The 9,699-nt window shown below is 40.2% G+C and overlaps 1 protein-coding gene across 1 annotated transcript; it reads right to left on the reverse strand.

The window, feature by feature from the left end:
- Positions 1-1,172: 1,172 nt before the first annotated feature.
- GSPT2 (G1 to S phase transition 2) lies at positions 1,173-3,692 on the reverse strand. Its single transcript, XM_045830672.1, has 2 exons — positions 3,590-3,692; positions 1,173-3,484 (listed from the first exon to the last, which is right to left on the reverse strand). Exon 2 carries the CDS (start codon positions 3,474-3,476, stop codon positions 1,590-1,592), a length of 1,887 nt encoding a protein of 628 aa, XP_045686628.1. The 5' UTR covers positions 3,477-3,484; positions 3,590-3,692; the 3' UTR covers positions 1,173-1,589.
- Positions 3,693-9,699: the final 6,007 nt, after the last annotated feature.

The raw sequence follows: 9,699 nt of genomic DNA on the forward strand, positions 1-9,699 counted from the left end.
ATAAAGATGAAACTCTTGCCATTGACATTCTAATTATTAAAGGACTAAGTCCAAGATAATAAGGCATGCCCCTTTGGATTCGGTTAGCTGACATACAACCAAGTAAAAATCCTACTTTCCCATGTATGTGCCCTGTATATGCTTGTTGGATGATTCACAGAACCATGCTACTGGTGCTCTGACAAGACCAGTGGTTATCTCTGATAGGTTAGACAACCTAGAGTTACATGGGTGCATAAGGGGACCATGAAGGGGACACCACCTTTGCCTCAGCATGGGCCCAGGGTGTTCTGGCAACAGTCTCCACCCCTATTCAACCAGCCCAGGAGTGTGAGGAATTGGTTCTGCCCATCACTGGGCAGGTGTTTCCATAGGGCCATTACCCACTTACCAAGACTAAACGTTCTTGCCGCTGTTGATAGTTATGCAGGTTATAAGGCCACTCTCCTGGCAATAACAGTAGCCACCCCAGGATCCACGGCTGGTGTTTTTCTCAATCTGCTGTTCAGAGATCAAGTCCAGTATCTCTGACTGCAAAAGTGGTTTATAATCTGGTTGTCAGAATGACCTTCCACCTTTCCTACTAACTCCAAGCACTGAAAAAAGGTGGAATGTTTCTTCATTTCCCAGCTCAGGACACTCACTAAATGACTTGCAGCCCTATTAAAGCATTTATCTTCTCAGTAGTTATGCCCCTTTATTGTGTTGTGTCCCATATCCCAAGTCTCATGTTGAACAAAACAAAGGGGCATGTTAAGATGACGAAGTGCAGATAAGAGTCTAGTCAACATATGGTCTGAATCCCCAGGTAAATTGGTAATTTGGCCATGTTCAACATTAGGGCACCTGACAAATGGCCTCAGTCCTTCTTTTTTCAAATCATAAGTGGGAAAGCAGAAGAGCTCCTTTGTTGACTGGTCTTGGACACAGAAAATAAAGTTTACTAAGAAAAGCCCTAAGATCAATTTTTCCCAAAATTAAAATTTTCCCTTTAATATGAACCTGTGCATTGTTTGTAAATGCGTGATCTAAAATAGTGAGTGGAGAACAGTTTTTTAAAGCCCAATAAAATGTATTCAATTACTTCTGAAAGTAAAAAACCTAACTGTAAAATATTGGACACACATTCAGAAAGAATTCAAAAGCATTTCAAATACTAGTAAGACTTTCAAATGGCATATTTTATTCACATGTTACTTGTCTTTTTAACATATACACACACACTGACACACTCTGACTGGTCTGCGTGAACAGGGTTGTCTAAATATCCTAAGGGAAAATGAAAAATTAAAAAATATATTAATTTTTCATTGTTATACACAATTACATCCACGTCACTTACAAAGCTATTACTGATTCTGTCCAAAGAAGCAGAATGGTATATGAAGAGGAAACTTGTGGGTAAGTTCATCAGTAAAACAAACGAGATCTCAACATGAGAAAGCTGACAAAACATGAATTTTTGATGTGAAATTTTTCTTTGTAAAATATGGAAAAAAAAAGTCTGTGAATGGCCAGTAAATAAGAAATGGTGGTGAACTTTCACAGTTAATTGTCACAGTATTGTGCAGGGATATCAAGAAAACTGCTCAGTCCTTCTCTGGGACCAGTTTCAGAACTTTTCCAATTGCAATGGTCTTACCCTCATCTCTTAAAGTAAAACGACCCATCTGAGGAAAATCTTTGAATGTCTCAAGGCAGATAGTTCCTGCTGTCCTTAAACGCGCAATGCATACTTGATCTTGTTTCACGAAGCGGGGTCGTGTCTTACTTTTTTCTCCAGATTTTTTGTCTACCAAGGAGATTAAGGCTGTTATCTCAACTTCCTCAATACAAGTGTGAATGTGCAGCACTGCATTATAACCTGGGCAGATGATGGACTTGTGCTCAATAATCACTATCTGAACATCAAATGTGCGTCCAGAATGGCAAAGATTATTAGGGTCACAAAGTATGAATCCTGGAAGAATCTCTTCTTCTTCAATTCCCTTCAGTCTGATTTTAAGGTTTTCACCTGGAGCTACATAATCGGTTTCAGCATCATCAGAAAGGATTCCAAGAACTTCCACATTGTGCTTGTTTGGCATCATCACAAGCTGCTGGCCTTTAAAAATGGATCCTGATTCCAGCTTTCCTAGGACCACAGTGCCCATATCCTTGTATTTATCCACAATTGGCAGTCTAATTGGTCCATCAATTGATCTGTTGAAGTTTGGCATGTTATCCAAATACGGAATAAATGGTAATCCAGTGTACCAAGGGCAGAAATCTGATTGTTCTTTAATATTTGCCCCAGTTAGCCCTGAGCAGGGCATAAAGTGAATGTCCTTTTTGGGGCTGAAGCCAACTTTTTTCAAAAAGGGCACCAGTTTTTCTTTACATTCTTCATATCTCTCGCTACTCCAATTTACTGTGGGATCATCCATCTTATTAATAAGCACTATTAAATGTTTTACCCCTGCTGTTTTTGCCAACATAGCATGTTCTCTTGTCTGTCCACCTTTTTCAAAGCCAGTTTCAAACTCTCCTTTCCTGGCAGAAATGACCAGTACAGCCAAATCAGCTTGAGAGGCACCACCAATCATATTTGGGACAAAACTCTTGTGGCCAGGGGCATCTAAAATTGTGAAATGTTTCTTTTCTGTTTCAAAATAGGCACGACCCACTTCTACTGTTTTACCCTTGTCTCGTTCTTCCTGATTTGTGTCTAAGGCCCAGGACAAATACCAAGTTTCTCTGTTTTTTTCTTTAGCTTCTCTTTCATATTTCTCAAGTGTTCTTTTGTCAACCATTCCTGTCAAAAACATTATCTGTCCTCCAATGGTTGACTTGCCAGCATCTACGTGCCCAATAAACACCACATTTACATGCTCTTTTTTAGGAGCACCTGAAGGTAGGACCACAAATTTAGATTTTCTCATCTCCTCTTTCTCCATCACTTCCTGGCCACTTTCTTCTGGGGGCCCTGAATCTCCCAATGAACTACCCCCTGGCTTGGCTTCACTTATTTCTTTATTGTGCTCCCATGACTCCTCTAGAACCATCTCCACCTCTCCATTTTCTACAACAGGTTCTGAAATTTCCATGGTAACGGCTGAATTGGAACCTTCATGCAACACTATCTGTTCCTCTTTGGAATGTTCCACAGGTGCCCCCAGTCCCAGCCTTTTACCTTGTGGATTGCCCGCGCCGGTGTAGATTTCCTCGATGCTGGTGGTGTCGGCCGGGAAGGTTTGCGGCTGTGTCTGGCCCCGCAGGAAGGAGGGCACGAACTCCGCGGCGTGTACATTAGGCACGAAGGGTTTGGCGTTGACGTTGAGCTGATGGCTGAAGGCCGCGCTGAGGTGCTCACACTGGGCCTCCGCCACCGGCGAAGAGGCTGGGTCCCCGCTGGGGGCCGAACCCAGAGCTTCCATGTCCACCTGGTCCCAGCAGTCCGGCGCCGAGTCGCTGCTGCTGCTACCCGTATCCATCATCTAAGGACCTGATGGATGGCGGGGAGGGAGCGGGCTCAGCAGGACAGAAAAAGCGGGCTATGCAGACGGGGGGAAGCAAAAAGAGCGCAGGGCCAAGGGGTAGCGACACGAACCTTAGCGGTAGCGCGCAGGCAGCTAAGTACAGATACTGCATTCGCAGCTGCGGCGGCGGCAGCAGCAGATATGGCGGCTCAAGCCTCTCCTCTGTGTGTGAGCGGATCTCCTCCCCCAAACCCCAACCACTTCCGACTCCTCCACTGCCGACCCAGCGCCTGGCATGGATTGACCCCTCGCTGCCATCCGTACGACTGGCCTCCTTAGTTCTCAGTCATGGGCTAAGTCCAAAAGTGTAATTTTTAAAATGAAAATTTGTAGTTATTTTGTTCACAGGATCTGGGAGAGTAATTTGACCACTTTATTGATCAAATCTAGACAGGCACGTCTAATTTACAATTCTACTGAAAGATGCGAGTAAAAATAAAAATTCCTATTGAACAAATGGAGGCATGTTGTGGGTTAACTACCTAGAAACCCAGCAACAAAAGGAAGAAATTACTGACAAGGAAGGCACTCATGGCATACATAAAGATGTAGCTGAACCTAGGAAATGCAACTTTAGATCATTCATTAATTTGAAACCCCAGAGGCCTTTTGATTTTCCCATTTTCCATAGGCCCCCATAAGCCTTTAAGTTTTGCTGATGGTGTCAACAGTATAAGGATAAGATTATAATGTTCTTTCATGTTAAGCACTCTGGTTGAATGGAATACCCTTGTCCAAGTGAAGCTGCCCAACCTACAGCATTTGTGCGTGTGTCTGGACAATGGCTGGTCTGCTACACTGTGCGGTGCATCAAAAACACAAGAACTAGACTCTGATCACTCTATTCATCTGACAAACTGTAATCTGGGTGTACCTGTCCCCCATCAGCAACTCCTTCCCAGAGTACAGTAGATCCACAGGTTTTCCTGCTTCACTCTGGGGGCCTGGAATCTTATTTACTGCGGGTAATGGGTTTGCTTTAACAAAGAATCACTGCCATGTTGGAACTTTCTTCAGATAGCAGCAATGCCATGGGACTGTGGGTATCAGCCTAATTAAATGGATGGACACCTGTGACATGGACAAAATACGTATGACCCTAGTCAATAGAATCTCACTTAGAAAGGGGTTGTAACATTTGAGCCAAAGCCTACAAGATCTAGTTTGTAAATTATCTTAATTTAGGTCAGACTGAAATAGAAAAAAGATCCTGGCAAAATATAATTTGCTGGTACAAGATGAAGTCATAGAATTCGGTAGTAAATAAATCCAACAAGTCAAAATATAAAAATTAGTAGCTGATTGATAACATAAGAATTTTGTTCCCCAGATTTTAAGGATACAAAAAATGTCTTATGTCTAAGATGCTTGGATCCCGGATGGTTTCATTCTGAGGCTGCCACTCTTCTACTAGCTCTATACTTTCTCCAAGCTATTAGCTATGAAATCCCTTCATTTTTTTTTGCCTTAGGTAATGGCTTAATTATTTGCTGTCACATAAAAAGAATGTGCATACCTATTCACAATGAGTAAGAGTAACTGAGAGGTTGAATCTGCAGATACACTTAGACAATACTCCATAAATGTGCTGGAGCCTTTCTTGGACATTCTGTGAACTTAGGATAGACGTAATATCTCTGGGTGAACTTGTCAAGATAAAGGTAGTTATGTTCACATAAAGTTAGTAATAGTAAGGAAGCAGGAAAGACCTGGGATGTTTCCTTCATCTGGGTTATTTGCATTGATCATGACAATACTGACATGACTACAACTTAGTAATATCTCTGTTAAATAACAAAAGATGCTTCACTTTTAGAACTTTAAAGGAAAAATTAGAAATAGTGAGTGGATATTTTCACAACCCATGATCCTTGAGGCTCAGGGAAAAGCAGGTCCACCCAGCACACAGGAAAATAAAATAGGGTGTGTCCACAGAGACTAACCTTGGACAAAACTCTTTTGGTTTGTGTGATAGAGTGATTGTCTCCAGTTGTTCTGCCTAATATTTTGAAAGAGTTCATCCAGTAAATCACAGAATTCTCTTCAACAAAGACTTTCTAAAGTATAAAAAATATCTGGCCAGTGTTTAATTTAATAATTCCCCCTTAAAATTTTATTATACAATATAGCACAAATAAAGAAAATCACAAAAACAAAAGTATACCTCTTTTGTTTTTAACTTTATTTTAGTCCTTGTTCAAGTACAGTTTTCCATCCTTTACTCCCATCCAAGCCCACCCACCCATCCTTTCCCACCTCCCTCCCATGTCCACGCACCCCTAGTTTTTGAACACCTGTATTTTATATTTGTTCCTGTAAACCCTTCCCATTCTCCCCTGAAATTCCCTCTCCTCTCCCCTCTGGTCACTGTCAGCCTGTTCTCTATTTCAGTGTCTTAGGCTATATTTTGCTTGTTTGTTTGTTTTGTTGTTTAGGTTCCTGTTAAAGGTGAGATCGTATGGTATTTGTCTTTCACCGCCTGGCTTATTTCGCTTAGCATAATGCTTTCCAGCTCCTTCCATGCTGTTGCAAAGAGTGGGAGCTCCTTCCTTCTTTCTGCTGCATAGAATTCCATTGTGTAAATGTACCATAGTTTTTTGATCCATTCATTTAGTGATGGGCATCTAGGTTGCTTCCAGCACCTAGCTATTGTAAATTGTGCTGCTATGAACATTGGGGTGCATAGGTTCTTTTGGATTGGTGTTTTAGTGTTCTTAGGATATAGTCCCAGCAGTGGAATTGCTAGGTCAAAAGGCAGCTCCATTTTTACTTTTCTGAGGAAGTTCCATACTGCTTTCCATAGTGGTTGTACCAGCCTGCAGTCCCACCAACAGTGCACTAGGGACCTCTTTTTCTCCACAACCTCTCCAACACTTGTTTGTTGCTTTGTTTATGATGGCCATTCTGACCAGTGTGAAGTGGTATCTCATTGTGGTTTTAATTTGCATCTCTCTGATAGCTAGCGATATTGAACGTCGTTTCATGTGTCTTTGGATTTTCTGTATGTCCTCCTTGGAGAAGTGTCTGTTCAAGTCCTTTGCCCATTTTTTTAATTGGATTCCTTGTCTTCTTAGAGTGCAGTCGTGTAAGTTCTTTATATATTTTGGAGATTAAACCCTTGTCTGAGGTATCATTGGCAAATATGTTTTCCCATACAGTTGGTTCTCTTTTTATTTTGATACTGTTTTCTTTAGCTGTCCAGAAGCTTTTTATTTTGATGAGGTCCCATTTGTTTATTGTTTCCTTTATGTCCCTGGCTCTAGAGGACATATCAGTAAAAATGTTGCTGCATGAAATATCTGAGATTTTCCTACCTACATTCTCCTTTGGGACTTTAATGGTGTCACGTTTTATATTTAAGTTTTTGATCCACCTTGAATTTATTTTTGTATAAGGTGTAAGTTGGTGCTCGAGTTTCATTTTTTGCACGTAGCTGTCCAGTTCTCTCAACACCATTTGTTGAAGAGGCTATTTTTACTCCATTTTATGTTGCTGCCTCCTTTGTCAAATATTAATTGACCATAGAGACTTGGGTTTATTTCTGGGCTCTCTGTTCTGTTCCATTGGTCCATGTGCCTGTTTCTTTGCCAGTACCAGGCTGTTTTGATTACAGTGGCCTTGTAGTATAGTTTAGTGTCAGGTATTGTGATCCCTCCAACTTTACTCTTCTTTCTCAAAATTTCAGCAGCTATTCGGGGTCGTTTATGATTCCATATAAATTTTTGAAGTGTCTGTTCTCTGTCTGTGAAATAAGCCATTGGTACTTTAATAGGAATTGCATTGAATGTGTAAATTGCTTTGGGTGGTATGGACATTTTGATGATGTTAATTCTTCCAATCCATGAACACAGTATATGTTTCCAGTTCTTTGTGTCTTCCTTGATTTCTTTCTTCAGTGTCTGGTAGTTTTCTGCATACAGGTCTTTTACCTCTTTGGTTAGGTTTATTCCTAGGTGTTTTATTTTTGTTTTTTGCTATATCAAATGGGATTTTTTTTCTTGAATTCTGCTTCTGCTGTTTCATTGTTGGTATACAAAAATGCCTTTGATTTCTGGATATTGACTTTGTATCCTGCTGTTTTGCCAAATTCATTTATTAGGTCAAGCAGTTTTTTGGCCGAGTCTATAGGATTTTCTATGTACAGTATCATGTCATCTGTAAACAGTGACAGTTTTGTTTCCTCCTTTCCAATTTGGATGCCTTTTATTTCCTTTTCTTGTCTGATCGCTGTGGCTAAGCGATCTTGTCTTGTTCCTGATCTTAGTGGAAAAGATTTTAGTTTTTTGCCCATTGAGTATGATGTTGGCTGTAGGTCTCTCATATATGGCCTTTATTATGTTGAGGAATGCTCCCTCTATCCCCACTTTGCTGAGTGTTTTATCATAAATGGGTGCTGTACCTTATCAAACGCTTTTTCTGCATCTATTGATATGATCATGTGGTTTTTGTCTTTGCTTTTGTTTATGTGATGTATTACCTTTACTGATTTGCGAATATTGTACCATCCTTGCATCCCTGGAATGAATCCCACTTGGTCATGGTGTATGATCTTTTTAATGTATTGTTGGATGCAGTTTGCCAGTATTTTGTTGAGGATTTTAGCGTCAATGTTCATCAGCAATACTGGCCTGAAGTTTTCTTTCTTTGTTGTGTCTTTATCTGGTTTTGGGAGTAGGATGATGCTGGCCTCATAAAAAGAGTTTGGAAGGCTTCCACCTTTCTGGATTTTTTGAAATAGTCTGTGAAGGATAGGGGTTAGCTCTTCCTTAAATGCTTTGTAGAATTCTCCCGTGAAACCATCTGATCCAGGGCTTTTGTGTGTCAGGAGTTTTTTGATTACTGCTTCAATTTCTGTTGCTGTTATTGGTTTGTTCAGGCTTTCTGCTTCTTTTTTCATTGAGTTTTGGAAGATTATATTTTTTGTAGAAATTTGTCCATTTCACCTAGGTTTTGAAATTTCTTGGCATACAGTTCTTCATAGTAATTTCTTACAATCCTTTGTATTTCTGTGGTATCTGTTGTAATCTCTCCTCTTTCATTTCTGATTGTGTTTATTTGGGTCTTCTCTGTTTTTTTTTTTTTCATGATGAGTCTGCTTAAAGGCTTGTAGATTTTGCTTATCTTTTCAAAGAACCAGCTCTTGGATTCATTGATCCTTAGAATTGTGCTTTTAGTCTCTATGTCATTTAATTCTGCTCTGATCTTGGTTATTTCCTTCCTTCTGCTTGCTCTGGGCTGTTTTTGTTGTTGTTCCTCGAGTTCTTGTAGACGTAGGGTTAGGTTGTTTGTTTGAAATGTTTCTAACTTTTTTATGTGGGCCTGTATGGCTATGAAGTTCCCTCTCAGGACTGCCTTTGCTGTGTCCCATAAGCTTTGGGTTGTTGTGAGTTCGTTTTCATTTGTTTCCAGAAACCTCTTGATTTCTTCCCTAATTTCATTCTTGACCCATTCATTGTTTAATAGCATGCTATTTAATCTCCATGATTTTGAGTGTTTTGGGTTTTTTTTCCTTGAGGTTGGTCTCTAGCTTCAGTCCCTTGTGATCCGATAAAATGCTTGGTATAATTTCAGTTTTCTTGAAATTGTAGAGGCTTGTTTTGTGTCCTAGCATGTGGTCAATCTTTGAAAATGTTCCGTGTCCATTTGAAAAGAATGTGTATTTAGCTTCTTTGGGATGGAGGGCTCTGTATATATCAGTAAAGTCCATTTCATCAAGGGTATTGTTGAATGCCACAATATCTTTGTTGATATTTTGTTTGGAAGATCTGTCCATTTTTTAGTGTGGTGTGTTAAAATCCCCCCACTATAATTGCATTGCTGTCCATATCTTTCTTGAAGTCCTCTAAGATTTTCTTTATGTATTTGGGTGCTCCTATGTTGGGTGCATATATATTTACAATGTTTATGTCTTCTTGGTGGATTCTTCCCTTGAGTATTATGAAGTGACCTTCTGGGTCTCTCTTTATGGCCCTTTTTTGGAAGTCTATTTTGTCTGATATGAGTATTGCTACCCCAGCTTTTCTGTCCGTTTGCTTGGAAAATTTGTTTCGAGCCCTTCACTTTCAGCCTGTGTATGTCTTTTTATCCTGAGGTGGGTCTCTTGTAGGCAGCATATGTGTGGGTCATGCTTTCTTATCCATTCAGCTATTCTGTGTCTTTTGATTGGAGCATTTAATCCATT

Source organism: Phyllostomus hastatus, unplaced genomic scaffold (assembly GCF_019186645.2).
Source record: "Phyllostomus hastatus isolate PE091 unplaced genomic scaffold, TTU_PhHast_1.1 phas_contig_1529, whole genome shotgun sequence".
Taxonomy (NCBI): Eukaryota; Metazoa; Chordata; class Mammalia; order Chiroptera; family Phyllostomidae; genus Phyllostomus; species Phyllostomus hastatus.

Excerpts from the sequence above, each read along its gene's own strand:
- GSPT2 (XM_045830672.1), bottom strand. The coding sequence starts at position 3,476 with ATGATGGATACGGGTAGCAGCAGCAGCGACTCGGCGCCGGACTGCTGG.